The sequence below is a fragment of the Helianthus annuus genome, chromosome 2 (genome assembly GCF_002127325.2).
Source record: "Helianthus annuus cultivar XRQ/B chromosome 2, HanXRQr2.0-SUNRISE, whole genome shotgun sequence".
Classification (NCBI taxonomy): Eukaryota; Viridiplantae; Streptophyta; class Magnoliopsida; order Asterales; family Asteraceae; genus Helianthus; species Helianthus annuus.
Genome location: NC_035434.2, coordinates 136,801,298 through 136,824,407, shown reverse-complemented (window position 1 = coordinate 136,824,407; position 23,110 = coordinate 136,801,298). Strand labels below are relative to the sequence as shown.

General features: G+C 35.6%; 1 protein-coding gene and 2 long non-coding RNA genes across 4 annotated transcripts; all 3 read right to left on the bottom strand.

Annotated features, from left to right (window-relative positions):
- Window positions 1-1,068: 1,068 nt before the first annotated feature.
- On the bottom strand, window positions 1,069-2,817 carry LOC110917815. 2 transcript variants are annotated; one of them, XR_002580877.2, is made up of 3 exons: window positions 2,727-2,817; window positions 2,025-2,097; window positions 1,069-1,642 (listed from the first exon to the last, which is right to left on the bottom strand). It is a non-coding gene; the product is annotated as an uncharacterized LOC110917815 (long non-coding RNA). The 2 variants fall into 2 exon arrangements; XR_004886126.1 differs by lacking the exon at window positions 1,069-1,642 and having other exon boundaries at window positions 1,937-2,097.
- A 993-nt stretch (window positions 2,818-3,810) lies between these two features.
- Window positions 3,811-4,915, bottom strand: LOC118489091. The gene is made up of 3 exons (XR_004886125.1): window positions 4,649-4,915; window positions 4,467-4,542; window positions 3,811-4,279 (listed from the first exon to the last, which is right to left on the bottom strand). It is a non-coding gene; the product is annotated as an uncharacterized LOC118489091 (long non-coding RNA).
- A 5,015-nt stretch (window positions 4,916-9,930) lies between these two features.
- Window positions 9,931-10,937, bottom strand: LOC110915917 (heavy metal-associated isoprenylated plant protein 39). Its single transcript, XM_022160667.2, has 3 exons — window positions 10,777-10,937; window positions 10,449-10,524; window positions 9,931-10,366 (listed from the first exon to the last, which is right to left on the bottom strand). Exons 1-3 carry the CDS (start codon window positions 10,789-10,791, stop codon window positions 10,053-10,055), a joined length of 405 nt encoding a protein of 134 aa, XP_022016359.1. The 5' UTR covers window positions 10,792-10,937; the 3' UTR covers window positions 9,931-10,052.
- Between the last annotated feature and the right edge of the window lie 12,173 nt (window positions 10,938-23,110).

The window sequence follows — 23,110 nt, the reverse complement described above, 5'->3', positions numbered from 1 at the left end:
ACAACCCGTTTTAATTTAAGTCTTGATAACCCGAGCCTTAAAACATTTATTTGCCTTTTATTCAACGTTAGGTTTATTTATTTAAATTCTAATGTTTATCGGGTTAACTTTTACTTCGAATGGTATTTTACCCGCTCATCTTCAGTTAATTTGGTTTAATTATCAAACCTGTTTTTGGGATGATTCATATTGTTTTAAAACAAGTCGGGTTAAATATAATACATTTTCATTAGACGGTATAAGTTTGAGTTACTTTACATTTTGACGCAGCCACACATCGTACCATTCTTTAACTCAAAAAACATAATTTTCTTACGTGCTTATTTTTATGTACGTGTCGGCATACGTTCAAGTTGGTTAACGTTTTGACGTAAATTTCTTTCGCAAATAAGTCGGGTCAAATATAACATGTTTTCATAGTTATTTTATGTACGTTTTTAGTTTGTTAACATTTTGACGTAACTTTTGTTCAGAAACGAATCGGGTCAACTATAATACATTTTCATTAGATGATAAAAATTCGAATTACTTTATATTTCGACGTCACCGCAACGCGCAGAAAATTTACTAGTTAAATATATATTCATAATAACCACACTTGTAGTTTTTATCAAGTTACAAAACGGTAACAAAACACATTTTTTGCTTGTTCCATCTAAGATGACCTTTTTGTGCATTTGAGTCTTTCAAGTTGCGTTTTATTGTCATTTTCATACTTGAGTTTGGCACGTATGCATTTTTATTGTCATTTTCTAACTTCTTGGATGATAATGTCTCCCCAGAGACGAAAGTCGCAAAATTGTTCAAACATCAAGGACAAAAATGACATTTTACTCTATTTGAAATTTTATGTTTTCTTGTATGTCTAAATTTTGTTATCGTTTTTATAGTTTAAATTAGAGTTAAATGCCCGATTAGTCTCTGTGGTTTGCATATATTGCAGACTTGGTCCAATATTTCATTAATTACAAAGTTGGTCCTAGTGGTTGCAATTTTTGCACTCGGATGATCCTTATCACTAACTCATGTTAAATTTCTCAGCTAAGACTTGTTAAATGACCAAAGTACCATTACTTATTAAGAAAAACAAAAACAAAATGTTTAATTACAACAATAAAACATTATGGGTCCCACCCCACCCTCAACCCATCTTCTTCTACCCCAAACCACCACCATCTCATCTCCTCTACTGAATACCCACCACCATTGAACTAACAATTGCCGCCGCCATTGCTACCAGAAAGACGAATCCACCACCATTGTTGTCGCATTTGTTAGACTGTACAGACTTGCCTACCACAACACCCTAAATTAACAAAACCCACTAAACCAGCTCTATTCAAATCAAAATTAACATAATCGGTCTTCTATCAAACGCACGCCAATCACTCCCTGCACGTGATAATAATAATAATATTTTGAAACCCTAGGTTGATCGGTGACGCAGAGATGGTTTGTGGTGGTTGTGGGTGGCTGTTGTAGTGGTCCGTTGGTGTGTGAGTTAGTATAGGTGAGGAGTTGTACTGGTGTAAACACTACAAAAAATTTTCGCAATAGCGGCGACTTTTGTCGCCGCTAATACTCACAATCGTCACCGCTACTGAACCATCGCTAATGCTTGTACATACTAATCAATCAACACCTACACGATCGTTAATTCAACAATCAGTCTCAAATACAGCCTAAATTCCTCAAGAACAAACCTCACTCGAACACATGAATGCTAAGCCACATATCAAATTGAACATAATTACATTAATCGAAGGTTACCAACCCGGACCCGTTTTAACCCGACAAAATTGCCCCTTGATGTACAATCACTTTTTTTAAAAGATATTTTTAACCAACCCGATCCGACTCGAAACCCGTTCTGACCCGAACCCGTTCCAACCCTAACCCGTTTTGACCCATGACCCGACTCGACCCGTTTGCCAGGTCTAGTTAACACAAAATATAATCCCTTTTTGATAATCAGCATCAACTACCGACAAGTGTTCAGTAAGGTTCTTAAAAGTATGTACTACATGTTCTTCAATCTTCAAATGCTTAGCAAAAAGCTTTGCAGCAGGACATTCTTTAGTAAAAGCATTCAAACCCCTACAGATTCGCAATAAAGAGGATAAATGCATAAGCGTTTAAATTGACTAGAGAATCTTGAAGTGTTGGTCAAACTCTGACGGTTTTAGAAATCAACAGATAATATACAAAAATAGCAATTTAAAAAAAAAAACAACAGAGATTGTTAGTGAAATTGAAATACAAGTCTCTCAAAACAAGGGATCAAGAATTAAATTTATTCTAACATTAAATTATAATCAACTTTTTCAGAAGCTGATGCAAAACGTACATCCAAAACTTGTTATATGATTCCTAGATAATCAGCAAGTTAAAAGCAGAATTTGTTTATCCAAACATTAAAGAACCAATATAGCAATTTAATCACATAATCAGTTCCAAAACGCAAATGAAAAAACCCTCTACATAGAATACGCACATTCCAAGTAAACTATAAACCCTAGACTTCATTCAAAAACATCATCGCTCAAATTACTAACCAAAACAAAACAAAACACTATACTGAAATCAACAGTCAAACAAAAACCTTAAATTAAAACACCATACTTGTATTTGACTAAAAACAGTCAAACATCATGAAATCAACAACAGATCTACTCAAATTACTAACATAACAACTGAAAATACAAAGCAATTTGGAATATTCGTACCGTTTTCGAAGTGACGTCGGAGAATCAGGCGAGATGGAGGTGCTCCGGCAGAGTGAAGGTGGTGCGGCAGTACTCCGGCAGATCTACTAGGTGTGTGCAGATTTCATCTTGGAGGGAAAAGAGGGGAAAATGCCGCTGAAACGGTTCTGAGCCTTTTTACACATGTTTTATTCAGGGATAAAACCTAGCCCTTCGATCAGTTAAGCAAACAACGGCCCAGATCAATTGCAAAGCCCGTGTCATGGATCAAGACTTTTAGCGGCGACTTTTTAGATGTCGCCGCTAATACTTGAATTTCTTCTAGTGTTTAAAGGGATTTGAAGGTTTTATTGTTACCGGAAGTTTAGATTGGAATGTTTCTGCTATGAGTGTTTGTTTATAATTCATATGAAACTGTTAATTGATTGTTGTTATTGGTATTGATTTCGTTTCTAGTTATTTGTGGTAGGGTATTTGAGAGAGAGAGAGAGAGAGGGAGAGAGATATGGGATGAGGGGTGGGCCTTATCTCTTTAATTTTTTAATTGTTAAGGGTAATTTAGTCATTTTATACACACTTAACTAAGAAACCTAACATAGGTTGGTGATAAGGATCACACGAATGCAAAAGTTACAACTACTGAGACCAACTTTGTAATTATTGAAGTACTCGGACCAAGTCTTCAATATCTGCAAACCACATAAACCAACCAAGCATTTAACTCGTTTAAATTATCAGTTTAGTTAGGGTGAACGGGGCGCCCTCGGGGTGGCGTGCGGTGAGTGAGTTCCCCGCTTGGGAACACCGCCGCCGACCCCTCGGGGAGGCTAAGCGGGGACATGTCTGCGGTATGGATTCACCGCACAAGTTTTCAAATCTACCCTATATCATAAGATTTAATTTTAATAATAAACATATTTAAAAAAATTAAAAAAAAAACAACTCCCTCAAGAGAGGAGTGCCGCCATCAAATTGAGGGTGTGGGGGGAGTTGACGTGACGTGTGCTGATTGGCTGTGGGTAAGAGATGTCACTCCCCACTTAGAGGAGTGTCCCTTACACCCTTATAAAGTCATACAATTCTTAAATTCAGTTTGAGCCATAAAACAAACAATTTAATATTCAGTCTAGTTATAAAACACATCAAACGATGAGGTGATAGTGGAGTGGTAAGGGGGGAGACTTGGTGTTCTAAGGGACCCAAGTTCGATTCCTACCTTCTCCATTATTTTCTGCGGCACCATTATTTTCTTGGTCTACTAATGCATCTTCTCTTTTACAAAATAACATAACCCCAGGGATCATCTTCCACAGAATGAGCACGCCATTGTGTTAGATAAGGATTGTAAGCATTGTAATCTTCCACAGGATAAAAGCAAACAAATAAAACCACCCTTGGGATCATTCAGATTCTTCTCACCACCATCTTTTGGCTTCTGGGGACTTGGTTCTTTTGCAGGTCCGACTGTGAGTATACCGGTGTGCCATTTTTTAAGTTTTCTGACGACGTCCCCTGGATCAACGTCTCCAATGATCGTAGTTTCTTGTCCTTATCGATAGCCAAGGAGTCGATCCCTTAAAGAATTTCAGAAGAAGTGTGTTTTTAAGTTAGTTGAAATAAAAAGAAAACATAATTTTGGTGTTATTTTTTTTTATTTCAAGTTAAACTTGATTAGAAATTACATCGAAATAAAAGGTAAGCAGGCAACAAGCTAAATAAAAGGTAAGCAGGCAACAAGCTGAAAGAAAGCAGAACTTTAACCTAAAAGACTCGAAACCGCCTTTAATACTTTCCTTTTGTCATTGTTGTCATGGATATCCACTTTAATAACCACTTTCTGCAGTTAATTATGGAGGGATTAGTAACAGTAAATTGAAGAAATATGGATGAAAATATATATGCACAAGGGAAAGAAACTGAGGAAGAAAAAGTAGAAATTTCACCTTGCTTTCGGGCATGTTTATGGGGATGGTGAAGCAGGTGTACTGTATTGAATAGTTGAAGAAATCAAGAGAGTTTTTAATTCAAGTGTGTGTTTGTGTGTTTATTTTAGCGGGGTCGGGGCGCCGCGTTGTGGCCCAAAGACCACGCGTGGCGCGTGGATTAACTTGATACACCGCCACCGCCAAAAACCATCACGCGTGGTGACCAAAACGCATTGTGACCATGACGCGTGAAGATGGAATGTGAATGTTGGTTTGGTAACCGTTGGAGGGTGTATTGAGTGATGGGTAGAGGTGTACAAAAAAACCGGTTTTATAATTGGAACCGGGAAAAAAACTGAAACTGTTTTTTTTTTTACCGATTTTTTTATAACCGAACCGTCGGTTTGTGACCTGTTAATATTCTTAATCTGAAAAACCGGTTAATAACCGAAACCGGTTTTAAAAAAAAACCGATTTTTTTGGCAAAAAATGGTTAAAAACCGGTCCCTACCGGTTACACCGGTTATTGTTTTGGACTTGAAAAACCGGTTAGTAACCGAAACCGGTTATAAAAAAAAACGGTTTTCGTTTTGGGTGAAAAAACCGGTTCGGTTATCGGTTATAAAAAAAACAATTTTCGTTTTGGGTGAAAAAAACCGGTTCGGTTAATAACCGAAACTGGTTTTTGAAAAAAACCGATTTGCACACCTCTAGTGATGGGCACCCCACTAAAATTCATCACTAGTGATAGAACCAAGTTCGATGATGTGGCGTTTGATGATTAGGTGTGGTGAGTGATGGAAAGAGGAAGGTATGAGAAAAGAAAGAGAGAGGTGTGGCCATTATTTGTGGAAGAATGATATTTGAAACGTCAATTGTTGAAAAAAGGGTTAGGAAAATCAAATTGAAGACTTGGATCAAATAGTCATGAAGAAGCTTGAGACCAAGTCTATCTCCAGTAGACTCTAGATGTGAAGGTGTGAAATATATCAAAGGGCTTGAAAACTGAGATTTGGTTCACAAAATTACAAAGTTTAGTTTGTAAAATTGTTAAGTTGGAAGATGATGGCGAGGCGGGTGTAATAACGACAACGATGTGGTGCCTATGGCGGCGGAAGTGGTGAATGGAGTGCGACATTACAAATTCTTTGATTAAATACTTTCACTGTTAAAAACGTGGAATTCTTTACTTCATGGAACTTTTAAGTATTTGTTCTAATTCAAATTTCGGTTTTCTTCGGCTTACAAACAAACATGTTATCTCGAAAACAAGTGAATATTACTATATTAGGAACCAAACATGCAAGAGATAAACTTCAGATTCTAATTATAAACCTATAAATTATAAACCTATAAATTAGCAACTTATTTATGCATACATGTGTTGTACTTTTAGCTTTGTGAGTTTTTCAAAAAAAAAAAAAATAGAATTTTCCCTTTTAACCCTAAAGTATCAATCTTTTTTGACAATTTTAGTTTAAGGTTTTAATCTTGGATAATTTAACCCCTTTGATTAATTTGATTTTTCACTTCTACTTCAAAAGTTTCCATCTTATACAATTTAACCCCTTTGATTAATTTGGACTCTCACTTCTAATTCAAAAATTTCCATTTTTTACGATTTAACCACTTTGATTTTTTTTTTTTACTTTTAACCTAAAGCTTCTCATCTTTTGCAACTTTGACCCCATATACTTTTCATCCATCGCAAGTTTTGTATTTAACGTTTCGTTCTAGATTTTCCGAGTTAACATGCCACAACGTGCGTGTGGAGTTCAACATTTTTTCATCTACTTTATCCTGTTTGACAGGCCCGTCACAACGCGTCTATTTTTCTCCGTTTGATAGGTCTGTTGCAATGCGTGGTCATAGATCGGCTCAGTTGTTATTTTCTATGTTTTACACACAGGCTCGCGGTCATGTAAGAAACATCTGCCTTTCAGCTAATACGATATATAACTAACGCATCCCCCGCCGCATTGCGGCGTGTGGTAATTCTAGTTCTATTAATTTTTACGAAAATCCAACAAACTAATTATTCTGTAAAGTTATTTGGTTTATTGTAATCAAACTAGTTCAATTGAAATACGCATTCAATACCATGCCAATATGTCTACGGTCACAGATCTAATCTAATCTAATCTAATCTAACTTATATAAAAGACTTCAAACATGGCATTCTTTCATTTTATCTCACAAATTTTATTTATATCTGTTTTATAATTTTCTTTTAATATTAATATTAATTAATAACCAATATATAGATATCATTTATTTTATCCTTAGGCCACACGGGGCGGGTGCGTTATGGCTCTCCATAACGCGTTGAAGTAAAACGGCACACCGCCGCCGCTCCTCCGATAACGCGTGGTAGATTCAACGCGTGGTGCACATAACGCGTTGAAAAGTAATGAAATTCGACCGTTGCACAAATTTGACCGTTGATGAACGGTAACTTTAATAAAAAAAAATCCATTTTATTTATATATATATCCACATTTTAACCATTTTTTCACACACCAAACTATATCTTTTAAACCATTTTAAACCCATTTCACACAATTTTTATATCTTTCTCAAATGGAATTCCCTACGGATTCGACGTTTCCGATGTCTAGCGATACCGATACCGAGTCGTCTTCCGACAACGACACGCTAAACTATTTTGTGTCGGTGTATAACGAGCTTGATGCCGAGTCGTCCCGCCCAAAGAAGAAGATGGTCGGCCGTGATCGTATAAGTGCCAACGAAGTTTTGATGAACGATTATTTTGTGGAAAACCCGCTATACAATGCCAAAACGTTTAGAGATCGTTTTCGTTTACCCAAAGAATTATTTTTAAAGATTGTTGGAGACATCGAGGCAAGCGAGGGATGGTTTCAAGAAGGTTACGATGCGAGGGGCAAACCAAGTTTCACGCCGATTCAAAAATGCACGTCGGCCATTCGCCAACTAGCGACAGGTAACCCACCCGATCAATATGATGAATACCTAGCTATGTCTGAAAGAACTTCACGTGAATGTTTGCAATTTTTTTTGCAATGCGGTCATTAAGTTGTATTCTAACGAGTTTTTACGTAAACCGACGAGCCACGACATCTCACGTATTTATGCCGCACACGAGGCTAGATGGCATTTTCCCGGGATGCTCGGTAGTATCGATTGTACACATATCGAGTGGAAAAATTGTCCAAGAGAGTTGCGAGGGGCGTATGTGAGGGGAGACATCAAAAGACCAACCATCATACTAGAAGCGGTGGCGTCGAATGATTTATGGATTTGGCATTCGTATTTCGGTGTCCCAGGTTCAAACAACGACATCAATGTGTTGCACACGTCGCCGTTGTTCCAAAGCGTAACGGATGGTACCGCACCTTCCTCTCCTTTCTATGTTAACGGTCGACATTACAAACGAGGCTTTTATCTTGTGGATGGTATCTACCCGTCTTGGTCTGTTTTTGTGAAAGCTCCCTCATTTCCCGTCGAGGCTAAAGAAAAGGCCTTCAAAAAATTGCAAGAATCGGCAAGAAAAGATGTTGAGAGGGCATTTGGTGTTTTAAAGGGTAGATGGGGTATACTACACCGACCGGTTCGTTCGATGACCAAGAAAGCAATACATAGCATAGTGTATGCGTGTATCATATTGCACAATATGTTGATCAAACACGACGGACGTGCAATATCCCCGGATTGGGTACCGGATCCTCCTACACAAGTTCAAGTTCCACAAGATATCAATTTACAATTGCGTAACGAAGAAACTCACTTTCGGTTGAGATACGATTTAATCGAACTAGTAGGTTCTCTAGGTTTGGAGTTTCCGGATTCGGACGTGGAGTAGTTTTTTTTTTTTTTTTTTAAATTGTATGTTTCTAGTATGTTAAATTCGAGTAGTAGTTTTTTTTTTTTTTTCAAATTGTATGTTTCTAGTATGTGAAATTGAAGTAGTATGTTTTAAAACTAATGAAATTTTTAATTTTAGCGTTTTATTGTTAATTTCTAATTTAAGAAAAAAAAATTAAAAAAATTGGGAGGGAGTGATAGAATTCCATCACTAGTGATTCCACCCCTCCTACATTTCTATCACTAGTGATGGAAATTGGATTGATGACATGGCATTACTTGATTGGATAGTGGGAGTGATGGAATTCCATCACTAGTGAACCACCCCTAGTCCCCTTATCTTTATCTAAAACTAACAAATAACTTCAATTTTCAATTTAGACCCTTTGTTTTTTTTTTAATTTTAACCCAAAGTTTTTCATCTTTTACAATTTAATCTCAACTCTTTTTTATTTCAATTTTGGTCCACCATACTTTTCATCTTTCCCAAGTTTTTTGTTTCGTTCTAAATTTTGTGAATTAACGCACTGCAACATGCGTGTGAGGTTCAACATTTTTTCGTATATTTTTTCCCGTTTGGCTAGCCCGTCGTGTCACATCTATTTTTTTTTTGCGTTTGACAAGTTCGTCCAACACGCGGGTCCTGGAGTTCACCGTCTAGAAAACCCGATTGTGAGTTCACCGTCTAGAGAAGACAGATTTTATCAGATTTGAACTCTATTGCCTTACCCCTTTCCTTCAATCGGAACCCTTACCCCACCGCCACACGATTTTCTAGTCAAGCGATCATTCATTCAGGTTACACACTTTGGGTTTTTGGGTTAACAATCTGGGTGTTGGGTTACACATTCGGGTTACACACTTTGGGTTAACGATCTTTCATTCCGGTTACACATTTTCCAGCCAACCGATCTTCTAAGAAACTAATCCGATTGTTAGGTTAACGATCGCAGCTCTTTGCCTCCTTAGTAGGGTTAGTGGTGATGGTTTTGGGTGTTGAGTTAGCTGGTCAACGAAGGTCAACAGATGGCTAGAGTTTGGGATGTTTGGTAGGTGGTGGTGTATAGCAAGTGGTGGAGGAGGTGGTGGCGGTGGTGCCAGGATGGGGCGGTAGAGATAGATAGGGGTAGAAAGCGGGAGAGGGCTAAAGGGTCAAAAATAAATTTATTTTTGTTAACAAAAAAATAAAATAAATGGGTAAAAATACTAAGTGCCCTTGTGTGATCTGATTTAACAGAAAAAATAAACTGGGTTAGTGCTAAAAGGCATAACGTGTAGCATTTTAAAACATTAAATAAATAATCATCATTTTTAAAGATAAAAGAACACCGTATAAAATTCACTATATATAAATAACAAAACTTGTATTTCACTCTTAAATTTATATTATGAAAGCTACATAACTAGGGGATTGTTTAATAAATTAATACTCAGTACAAATCCTTTATCAGGATATCTTTTCCAAAACGATAAGTTTATTAAATAAATATATCTCCTTAATAATCACCAAATAATAATAATAATCACCAATCCGAAGTCAACCCCGTATACATGCACCTAATGCATATTTTCTTTACATTCAGCAGATAACACAACTATTGGGATCTTCTATAGGATGAAGACATATTTGTTGTGGCGGTAACGGATTGAATCCCCTATAACTATGAAATTCTATCCATCTTCTAAGGGCTTCTTCTTCTTCCTGCTTCTTCTTCTTTACCGCATCATCTTCATTTTCTTTCTTCTTTTCTGGTTCTTTCTTTTCTTCTTTCGCGGGTCCAACGTTGAGTATAACAGTGTGCCATTTTTTAAGCTTTTTTACGACACATACGGGATCAATGTCTCCAACGATAGTCATTTTGTTGTCGTTGTCCATAGCTACGGAATCGATCCCTAAAAGAGTTTCAATATATGTAAGTTAATCAAATTATAGTGTAAAAATAAGAAAAGAATAAAAAGAAAATAGAGTTTTAACCTGAAAGACCCGAAACCGCCTTTAAAGCCTTCCTTTTGCATTCATTGTCATGGATATCCACTTTAATAACAACTTTCTGCAGTGAATTATTGATTATTTAACAGTAATGTTAAGAAATATCGATGAAGATTGAAAGAAAAAAAATGAAAATACAAAATCTAAGCTTCATACTCTATTTTTTTAACTTAAAAGAAACAGAGGTTCATACAAAACAGAGGTCCATATGAAACAGAGGTTCATATGAAACAGAGGTTCATAAAAAAAACAGAGGTTCATGTGAAACAGAGGTTCATATATGAAATAGAGGAAGAAAGTGAAGATATTTTACCTTGCTTTCAGGCATGTTGATGGAGAATGGGAAGCAGGTGTATTGAATTGTTGAAGAAATCAAGAGAATGTTTTGAATTCAAGTGTGCGTTTATGTGTGTAATTTATAAGAAAAATAGGAAGGTGTGAAAGGGAAAAGAGTGGTTACTTGTGGAAGAAATGATACTAGAAATACAAAAAATAAGTAGTTTGTCACAAGGCCAAAACAACATTCAATTGTTGCATTTAGTTGTTGCAAAATGGACTTGGAAAATATTAAATTAAGACTTGGACCAAATTTGTAAAAGCGTCAACGACCAAGTCTATCTCATAAATTGTAGTCAATGTCTTAAATACGAGTATGAACCAACCAGTTATACAGGTTAAACCGGATATCGGACACAAGTCCGGTACGATAAAGGCCAGTAAAACCTGAATACGGTATGTCTTATGTACCGGCGGTAAATCCGGTTCTACTGGTTCAAACCGTTGAACCGGTTTACATTATCTTAAGATTTGATTTCTTAATTTTAATAAAATACGATATTAAGGCAATATTGATTTTCCATGTTTCCGGTAATTAACCTAGTGCCTTCTATTCCAATATTTCATCGTTGTTGAAATTGTTATTCACCTCGTACAATGCAATATTGTTTATAACAAATAAAAATATTCTTAAAATGCTTAATAGTTTACAATAAAAATAGTTGTTTTTTGGATTTTTTAATAAAAATATTGTTGACGATCAATTACATAAACCAGTTACATAAAAATTCATCTCAAAAAACTATCCAATCTCAACTAGGATTTATGTATCTGATCATAGTTTTATCTAAAAACAACTATTTTTATTGTAAACTATTAAGCATTTTAAGAATATTTTTATTAGTTATAAACAATATTGCATTGTACGAGGTGAGTAACAATTTCAACAACGATGAAATATTGGAATAGAAGGCACTAGGTTAATTACCGGAAACATGGAAGATCAATATTGCCTCAATATCGTATTTTATTAAAATTAAGAAATCAAATCTTAAGATAATGCAAACCGGTTCAACGGTTTGAACTGGTAGAACCGGATTTACCGTCGGTACATAAGACATACTGTATTCGGGTTTTACCGGCCTTTATCGTACCGGACTCGTGTCCGATATCTGGTTTAACCGGTACAACCGGCTGGCTCACACCAGTATTTAAAACATTGGTTAGCGGTTCAGTTTAGAAATTATATTCGTACTGTTATGTTAAACCGTATTATGAACAGTTCGACCTTAAGAGTATTGAGAAACTATGAGATGATTTAGTAGATATAGTATCGGTTGAAACATAGACAGATTAAACAGATTGGTTGAAACACTATGGTAGCGTTTGGTATGAAGGAATGGAAGGTGGAATGGAATGGATCATTCTGATGGAATGAAAATAAACATGTTTGGTTATTATGTGGTAATGGAATGGAGCATTCCAAGGGAATGTAACTCCTTCCAAATATAATAATTTCCATTCCTTGGTATGTAGGTGTTTTTTTCCCATTCCCTTAAGGAATGGAAAGAAATATGTTATTATTATTATTATTATTATTATTATTATTATTATTATTATTATTATTATTATTATTATTATTATTATTATTGTTATTATTATTATTATTATTATTATACTTATACTTTTATTTGTATTTATATTTATATTTATTAATATTCATACTAACATTAATATATATGAAAAATCTATTACTAATTTTTTATCATTAATATATTATTATTATTATTATTATTATTATTATTATTATTATTGAGTCAATTATATTTTTGTCGTTTTTAATACAGTTGTGTTTCGTTATTTCATCTTTTTTTGTTTATCAAATTGTATAAAGTAATAATTCATTCTATTCACATATGAGTAACCAAACATCACAATGGAATGGAATGATCCATTTCATTCCGTTGTCCATTCCATTACCTCGTCCATTCTATTCTCTCATCTATTCCATCACCCCATACCAAACAGACCCTATGTCTTAACATTTTCAGTCTAATTCGAATTCCAGTTTTGTTCTTTTATCAACCAAACATATTGTCACATGAATTCATAATTCCATTCAAACAAATTTATGAACTAAAATAGCAAAGGATTCAGATTCTAATTCTATTAAAATTTGGTGAATCCAAAGGATCAAGCGCTTCAAAAAAGATTATATGGTTTATATTTTTCAAGCAAGTTCAAAGTTACTTGCTTTATTGCCGAAAAATTTATAGGACTAATGCTAACTAATGAGATCGTGTAAATTGCAGCTTGTGTTAATCATTTCGCCTAAAACCTACTTGCTCTTAGTTCAATTATATTGTATAGAGTAAACTTCCGTTTTGCTCCCTTGGTTTGGTCATTTTAACGGTTTTGCCCCAAACCTTTAAAAATAGCCATTTTACTCCCTGATTTTTGGTTTTGTTGCCAGTTTGCTCCCTGCGGGGAGCAAAATGGAAAAACAAATAATTTGGATAGAGTTAGAGGCAGAGAGCAAACTGGCAAAAAAAACCGAAACATCAGGGAGTAAAATGGCTATTTTTAAAGGTTTGAAGCAAAACCGTTAAAGTGACTAAACCACAGGGAGCAAAACGGAAGTTTACTCTATATAGAGATTATATAAAATAACAATCACGATGTGATGTACAGTAAACGACAACAAGTTAAACGCATGGTACAACAACAATTAAATTAAAAAATAGCAATTACGAAGTACAACAATTTAAACGCTAAAGTGAGGTGTCTTCTTCCATCCGTATTTTTTTTTGTTATAACTTCCAATTAATGTTTTATAATATTTCAAACATATTGTTTCGATGTGCTTATTTTAACTATGTTTCGATAAAAAAAATTCAAAATTGAATGGGTCAAATATAATTGTCCGAACCGTCCGAACAAATTCAGTAGCTATACCGGATTTCGTTTTTATGGTTTTAAAAACGGAGATGCATTCCCGAGAGTATCTTTTTTTTGTATCATAAGCTATAGAGATTATCGGTACAGTGACGAACTGAACTGGAATCGTCCCAACAATATTTGTACAACGTCGATTCCAAACGATGAACATTGATACATGTATCAGTACGTACACGTACGAAACTGTTATGAATATTCATTTTCATGGTTTCCGATCGACGTAAAACACATGTCGATATACTTTCGGGCTTATCATGCCTTTTTCTTGGGTTTTGTCTTACAATTGCTATACCGAGTGTCGATGCCGTATCGATAACTTAATAAGACAAGCCAATACCGACCATATTTCCGCTGCAACGCGCGGGGAGTTTCACTAATTCATATACACAGATCACATTCCATACCAAGACCAAGACCAAGACTATAACTATGCCCAAGTACAAAGTCAACACGCCTAGAATAAAGAATGACTATCAACACAAAGCGACAGAAATAATGAAATATCATTTTCGAAAATCTAAAAAGACGTCTTCTACTTGAATGCTTCTTCAAGTTATTATATTTAGAATATATATGTTATTTGTAATGGTTTCTCATTTTGATTCAAAATTTTTGAATCATATTAATTTTAAAAGGAAAAGTTCATTTTAAAAGTTTAAAGCTCATATTAAGATATTTTCATGTTATTGGATTTTGTAGGTTTTTAATCTCAAAAAAATATAAATTAAGTTATAATTATTGGATATCGTAGGTTTTTAATCTCCAAAAAAATATATAAATTAAGTTATAAAAGATGATTTCTATAAAACGTGTATACTCCTATAATATTTTTTTTTTTATTTTTTAAAAGAAAACTTGTATACTCTGTATATGCACGTATTCTTTCAAGACCATCTAAAAGCATGACATTATTTTATTTATTTATTTATTTTTTTGAACCGTAAATTTTTATATCACTTACGGAACACTGAAGTCTTATCCCACACCAAAATCATGAGATTATTTAAAAATATTTTCTACTTATAATCCTAATCTAGAACACCACCCGTGATGGGCTGGCACCTGGCTTGGCGACTTACTACATGACTTTGACAGTCCTTGATTATATAGTTGATCTTATACCAAATCAATTTAAAAATATTTGACTTGGTTTCGGTTTCATATTAATTTAGACCGCAAAATATAGTTAATTAATAAAGCAGAAAATGACAGCATTTTTGGAAATTTGAAGGAAAATACTTAAATACAATAGGATGACAACCATGAATTTTTCAATAACGCCCTCAAGAAATAAGGATCAGCTTATTTATTTATTTAGGTTGGTGGGTGTGCCTTAACGCCACCCCGTCACCTCCTCGTCCATAGTGTCCTAGGGGCGTCATCGATCACACCGCGGCAGCGAAAGAGGGGGCGCCATCTTCAGCTCGCCAACACGTTAACGAGGAGGAATTGCTTTGATCGAGGGGTGTTTGGTCAAAGTTACCGTTGTAATGGTAACATTCAATTAAAAAAAATTAATTGTAAACTTTATAAAATTCACCTATAAATAACCCACTTTTTCCATAATTTTCATCCATTCTACCTCAATCTTTATACAAAATCTCTACACTTTTTTTATATAATCACACAATGTTTCCCAACAACCAAAACGTGTGGGATCCGAGCCATCCGTTTTAGCAAAGTGCGCCAAACAATCCCAACAACGAGCAGGAAGACCGTTATCGAAGAGACCCGCGGACGGGTGAGCTTCGATATTATACGATGCCACCTAGCACCCCAACTTCTCCTCTCCGACCACTCCACCGATTCCCGGTTTTTCCGGATATTGTTCCCAACCTTCATTTTTTCCCCAAAACATACCCCAAACCCAAAACACCCAAAACCCAAAACACAACCGAACCGAATCCGTACCCGAAACCCAAGCCGAACCCACTTTCTCAAACGGTGGACGATCGAGAAGATATCGTAAGAAGTATGAGACCGAAACATGTGCTCCTAAGAAGGTCGAATTGTGGACGCCTAAGGAAGAATTTGCTTTGGCACAAGCATGGCTCGACGTATCGGAAGATGAGATTGTTGGTAAATTTTATCTCCATAAACTTTTTTTATATACTTCTACAAAACATATACTTTTGTATATATATATTTATAATTAAACATATTTTATAGGAAACGACCAAGATGTAAAGGTATTTTGTACCGCTGCTCGACCCAACCGCCCATAGGTTAAAACGCTCCAAATCAACATCCACTACCGAACCATCCGAGTCTGATGCTCCTACTACAATTAATCTAAACGACGATTTCGACGAATTTGAACAACCGCAAGAGCTGCCACGACCAAAGGATAGGGATAAAAGTAAGGCAGCGGCACGAGCACGAGATAAGTCTTGTTCAACGCCATCGGATGGCCCGTCAAGGTTGGACGAGTTCGAGACAAGTCTCAACAAAATAATCTCGATGAAGGAAAAAGAGCAAGAACTAAAAATGGAGAAACAAATCTATAAAGACATGGAATTTCTCACGAAAGACTTTTCACATCTAGCAGAGGAGGACTGAGTCATTTTGGAGGCTCATAAGGCACACATTCGAGCGAAATATATGTAGTTTTTATTTTCTCTTACCTTATTTTTTAACTTTGCATTTTTAGGACTTTGTAATGTTTTTTTTTTTATTTTAATGAAATTAGGTTTTTTTTTTAATTTTCTAGTTATTAAAATTGGCATTTAATTTAAAAAATAAAATATATAAATAAAAAAATAATTAGGTAATGATGATGGGACTTTATACTACACCATGCAAGTTAAAGGAAGGGGCCTTAAAGCCCACTGTGGGACGTGGACATGACGTGGCGCTGAGGTGGCATGATAAAGCCCTTTGGGACTTTATACCACACCCTCTAGCCTTACTAATAATACATTTCCCATGGAGGGGAATAGTGCCAGGCTGCTTGGCACTTTCCTATTCGTTCAACCAAATTACGATTTTGCTCTGTTTAAATTTACAGTTTTACCATTGGTTTTGTTTTTTCCCCTCCCAACCAAATTACACTTTTGCCCTCATCAAATTTAAAGTTTTACCGCTGTTTTTGTTTTTTTCCCTGTCAATTACGATTTTGCCCCCGGTGTAACATTACAGTCATGTCTTCGTTTTAATGTTTTTTTTTTCTAGGGGAATAGTGCCAGACAACTGCATGGCACTTCCCCATTAGTCCAGCCAAATTACGATTTTACTCCGTTTAAATTTACAGTTTTGCTATTGTTTTGTTTTTCCCCTCCCAGCCAAATTACGGTTTTGCCCTCAGCAAATTTACAGTTTTGCCATCATTTTTGGTTTTTTCCCAGTCAAATTCCGATTTTGTCCCCAGTGTAAAATTACAGTCATGCCATCGTTTTAGTTTTTTTTCCTTGACCAAACTAGGGTAGTGTTTTGTTTTAATTGGTTGACTCGGTGTAATATTTATTCGTGCAAGGCGGGTGCCTGACACACGCTCATTTGTTATGAAAAATTACAATTTTGCCCCAATTTAAAGTTATAGTCTTTCCATATATTAGTTTTTTTAGCAAAAGTATGTTAGTGCCTTGTTTTAGTTGATTGACTCGATCTAATTTTTTTTTCATTAATCATAGAATGTTACAGGTAAGTATTTATTTATTTGTTTCATTATTATTTAATCTGATATAGGAATTTTTAGAGTTTGAATTTGTGACGTTTTGTCAACTGATATCATTAATTAATTTGATATAGGAATTTTTAGAGTTTGAATTTGTGACATTTTGTCAACTGATGAAGGTTATCATCAAGTTACCAGTTCTTCATCTTCGATTCTTTGTTGAAGGTAATCATATGAAAGGTATTCATCCTTTATTTCAATCAACTGATGAAGGCTATCATCAAGTTACCAGTTCTTCATCAAGTTACCATATGAAATGTGGTATGCATGATTTTCTAAAAACCACCTGTGTTTGCACACAGGTCTTACTACTAGTACTAATAAATGAAAATCTTGTTTTGACACGTGTCAATCTCTGGTGGCTCCTAATCTAATTTTCTATTTTTTTTTCCTATTAGACAATAGTTTTACAAAATATAATTTAGATAAGGATAACAACTTTTTTTTTTAATGAAACTTTGAATTAATAATCTCTTTATCTTATTTTTCCTATTAAACAATAGTTTAATTAAATATAATTTAGATAAGGATAATAACTTTTTTTATCAAATTTTTGTTCTTGTTTAAATTAAATTTAGTTAAATTATTTTTTTAATACTATTATAACTTAATATTTAATAGGACACATAAATAAGAAAATTATATTAAATCACAAACTTCATGGATCTCTCTCATTTATTTACTTTTTATTTTATTTTTTCTACTTATTAATAATCATCTAATATTTCATTAGTTCTATCTGTGAACGCGTTTTAGGATCGATTTGAACTCCCGAACGATTTCGAAGAACACGTATGACGTGCGGAATCCGTGCACGTGTGTGGATAGAACACTAGAATGTAATTAACAATGATTCTATTCAATGATCTGACAATGTGTTGGTGCAGTCATCTGTCGTCTTCGTCTTATGTCGAGTCTCGAGTTCGTTACAGATCTGATCAATCATGAAATCAGTAAACAAGAAAATGAAGGTTGACCGTTTGAATGAAGGATGACCGTTTGAAGAGGAGCTGTCCGTTTGAATGGTCTTGGTCGTTTGAGAGTTGGCCGTTTGAATGTTTAGTGACCGTTTGAAGCATGTTCAAACGGTCAGGTCACTAGTATAAATACCTTTCAAACGGTAATCATTTGTAACGATAGGGAAAACTGATACCGAGGTGCTGCCGGTATTTCTGTGTACTAAAATCACTGTTATATCAATAGAAAAGAGGTTTAAAGTGTATTCAAGCTGTTTTTCTAGTGTGTTTCTTAGTATTCCGCCTCTGAAACATACGAGAGCTCTTCCGAACGATTCATTTAGGTCGCGAAACCGATCCTACAATTGGTATCAGAGCTCAGGACGAGGAGTTCTTGCCATATTCAGCTTGGAAATCTGTTTTTCTACACCTTCTGTTCAAAACCGATACTTTTTTACGGTTAAAATCAGCTCAAAACTTCACACTGTGTTCGGAATTGATACCTGACAAAGCCTTGAAAGTTTCAGACTGAAAATCGAAGTAAAACAGATAGAAAATTGTCTGTCCGTTTGAAATTGTTCGAAAAAATGATGCGTCATAGACCTTCCGTTTGAAAAATCAGCTTCTGTCGTTTGAAACAAGGTCCATCATTTGAACTGATCGTTTGAAAACAGTTCACATCGTTTGAACTTGCTGACCAATCGTTTGAAATTGGTTCCGATCGTTTGAAAGACACCTTCCGTTTGAACTTGTCTTTTGAAATCACAACCTATCGTTTGAAAAGTGATCCTGTCGTTTGAATAATTTCTGTCGTTTGAAAGTTTCCTGTCGTTTGAAAGTCTACCGTTTGAATCAACTACCGTTTGAATTTGTGTTCCGTTTGAAAACTGTTCATTGTGTGAAACATGAGTACTGAGTTCTACAACGCTTTTGCAACACCTTCAAGGTCCAGCTGCAGTTGTTCAAGCTATGAATTTAGATAATGAGACAGGAACTACCCAAAAACCTCCTAAATTGATGAGTATCGAAGAATATCATGGATGGAAATATCGCTTTGAAAACTGGGTTCAAGCCAACCATCTAAGATCATGGGAGTGCATACTTAAGAAATATGTGTTACCGTGTACTGATATGCATGTTGAAAAAGAATTATCAGAATTCACGGATCAAGAGCGTGTTATGTATAGAGCAGAAAAGATGATGATCAGTTTGCTACAACAAGCCATCAAAGAAGACATCTTCATACTGCTTCAGCATGATGAAACTTCAAAGTCTATTTGGGATGCTCTTCGTATTAAGTTTGAAGGCAGTGAAAACATGATCAAGAGCAAGAAAGCATTACTAAAGAAAGAATTTGATCTTTTTAGTAGTTTACCCAGAGAAGACACAAAGCAACTTATTGAACGATATTGTCATTTAGTACGATCCATGTCGATGCTTAGTATAAAGAAAGATAGAGATGAGTGGGTAGACAAGCTGGCTGATGCGTTACCGCAGAAAGAATGGGGAACGTATTTGATGATTCTGAAGAATACTGGTGTTTATGAAGGATTAACAATTGGGCAATTTATCGAAAAGATTGAGAGTCAGAATCTGGAACAGCAGAAGATCGCTAGGATGAATAGTCTGAGTGGTCAACAGGATGTGAAAATGTACTACAAAGGTAGTATTCCAGCTCCTGAAGCTGAGAAAAGTCCGAAAATACAAACTGCGTTCAGTGCTGGGGATTCATCTGAAAAAGCTGATCAGGGTTCAAACAACAGCAGTAGTGGGTTCTCATCATTTCTGAGTGTCAATCCCAAAGAGTCGAAGACAAGGTTTCAGTCTCAGGGAACAAAGACAGGAAATGGATATGTGATTCAGTGTAACATAGCTCTCAACCTTCCAGAAGGTCAAAGCTTTTCTGAAGACACTGCGAAAGACCACATGGGACTTCTGGGTTCTGTTCTGTTATCCTATGAAGGTCTGGTTGCTGGTCGGATCGGAAATCCTATGCTCACCAAAGAGGATTACGATCAAATAGACGCCGAAGAGATGGAACTCATGGATATCAAATGGTGTCTTGCAAGTGTTCTTCGACGTGCTGAGAAGTTCAAAACCATTACCGGGAGAAATGACTTTCTAGATGCTCATGTATCTACTTTAGGTTTTGACAAATCTAAAGTTACTTGTTTTCGTTGCAGGGAGAAAGGCCATTTCAAACGGGAGTGTAAAGGTAGAGAAGCTAGTGGAGCACAGAATCCATTCGGAAAAGACGACTGCTACCGCAAAGCTATCTATCAACAAGTTGGTCAATCTCAAGAACCGCAGACGGCTCATGGGAGGAAGATTGAAGATCCCAAGAGAGCATGTTTGGTAGATTTCAGCTGGAGTGATTACATATCATCTGATGGCAAAGCAGCACGCATAATCGATCAAGATGATGAGAAACTACCTGAAGGTTTTAGTTGGGATATGTTTGTTGATGAGAAGGGAGAGTTCAAAGCATTCATTGCCAAGATTGTCAGAGAGCCAGATTTGTTTGCTACATGGATGAAGTCTATCGGAGTGAATGTGGCAAGTGAGGATGAAAAGTCTGTTACATCTGATGGAAATTCAGAAAGTACCGATGAATTTTCAGAAAGATCTGGAGAAATTTCAGAGGGATCAGATGAGAGTTTATCAAGTTCTGATGAGAGTGTACAGAATGAGGTTGTTTCAGAAAAAGCAGTTGTATTTGACAAAACACCGTCTGATTCGGGTGCTTCAGATGCTGATTCTGAAAAATTGGTTCAATTTGATCAATCACCAGATCACAGTAGCAGTGATGATGAAGAAGAGAAACATATTAATATTGCAAAATCTCATCTTTCTCCTGAAAGTTTTCATTTCTATTTTGCAGATCGTATGGAAAAACTGAAGGAGAAAAGATGTGGCAACCCGAACTTTCGAGGTCAGTAACATTAATTTGTGCCGTTACAATTATGTTAAACTTAATCGTAACGTGGAATAGTTTTGTTATTAGCTTACACTTATGTTTTGGCCCGCTTATCTCTAAACACATAAATAAGTCTAAGTGGATCATGCATGGGCTTAGCGAAACCCAAACGGGATTAAGTGGGCCTATATCTATATTTTAATTTAATATGCGTGAGGGCGTGTGTTCGTGGCTCAAATTAATAAACCACTTCTTGAACCCGTCATTATATCTTAACAATTCAATTCATTTACTTAAATCCGAGTGACAGGTGGTCGGCCCACCATGGTTACCCAACTTTCAGCATCATAATTACCCAATGATATACCATCATAAATTACGATTTAGATTATCATATATATCAACCGCATATTGTCAGCCCAAGTATATGGGCTTAAGCCCTCTTCGGCTAGCCTATTGTGACCGCCCTAGACCTTCACTATTTATTATACGTAATTAGATCCTTGCTTAACGAATAACTCAAAACAAAACCCTAAGGCATTACTCCCTCCTTCTTGATTGTTCGACGACAGTGGACGTAACCCCCCCTCCCTTCGCTCGCAATCTGTTCTTCATCAATAACTCTTGATCGGTATGTTTCCTCATGATACCATGTTAGACATAGTGATGTTTTTATGCTAGATTTATGAATGTGTGATCGATACATGTTAGATATCATATGGTTTACACAAGATTACTACATGCTAATATCATACTAAATGTTCTGTCTTGATTCGGTTAGTAATATTAGATCATTATCTGCTTTGTTTTTGTGAACCCAATATCTTGTAACCTTAGCACATGTGATATGCATTGAAAGGGCAGCCAAATTAATTATAATCACTTCATGTTGTCTGCCATTATGTTTGAAGTTTGCATGTGAATTGTCAGGGAGGCATATGATTGTTTATATGAGTGCAATTTTGCAATGATATGCATGTGAAAGATCAGAAGTGGTCCAATTAAAGGAGTTGTTGCAAATATTTGGTCCAATCACTTTAGCCTATTAATTGATTTAGATTCATTTGGAAATTGAATTCATAGCATGTCTGACATATGCATGTGAAGGTCCATAGCTTTTATTGATTATATATGACTAGATGATAACTGATAACAAGGATAAGTTTACAAATTTGTGTTGCATGATCATGTTATCCGATTTGTTGTAGATAATGATTAGGCTCGTGAACCCCAATGTTGAAACCGATTGGTCATTGGAAAATTGTTTTGTGTATGATTCAGAAGAGAATATGATGTTGCTGATTGTGTTATATTGTTTTCACCGCACACCTGGAACATGTAATTAGATTGTAATATATATTACTATGTTATAAATTTATACACGGTCCGTGTGCTTATATGTGATGTTACGAGTTGTATGCCATGTGTTAAATACGTGTACTTATGTGATGTGTGGTACCTTGTATGCTACTCGATTTGTAATGTGTGCCAATACGTGAAATATTTCTATACGAATCTGATTAAAACTTGGTAACCATAAATAGGGCATGATTGACCAACATAACACAAGTAAATTGACTACCGAGCAAAGCAAAGGTGAGTTCACACAGCCAAGGCATGGGGTTCCCAGGGTGGGAATGGGTTTGGATTATTTACTTGTACATACCTAGTTTATGGAACTTAATTATATGTTCTTCAGGTGAGGAAGGGTTATTGATAAGATATAACTAGACTAATGGTACTAAATTGAATTGATCCTCGCACACACGCCAGGGTTGGCCGCGATATTATGACTGATCTTCGCACACATGCCTTGGAAAGGCCGCGAACTATACATACTAAAACTTCGCACACATGCCAGGGTGGC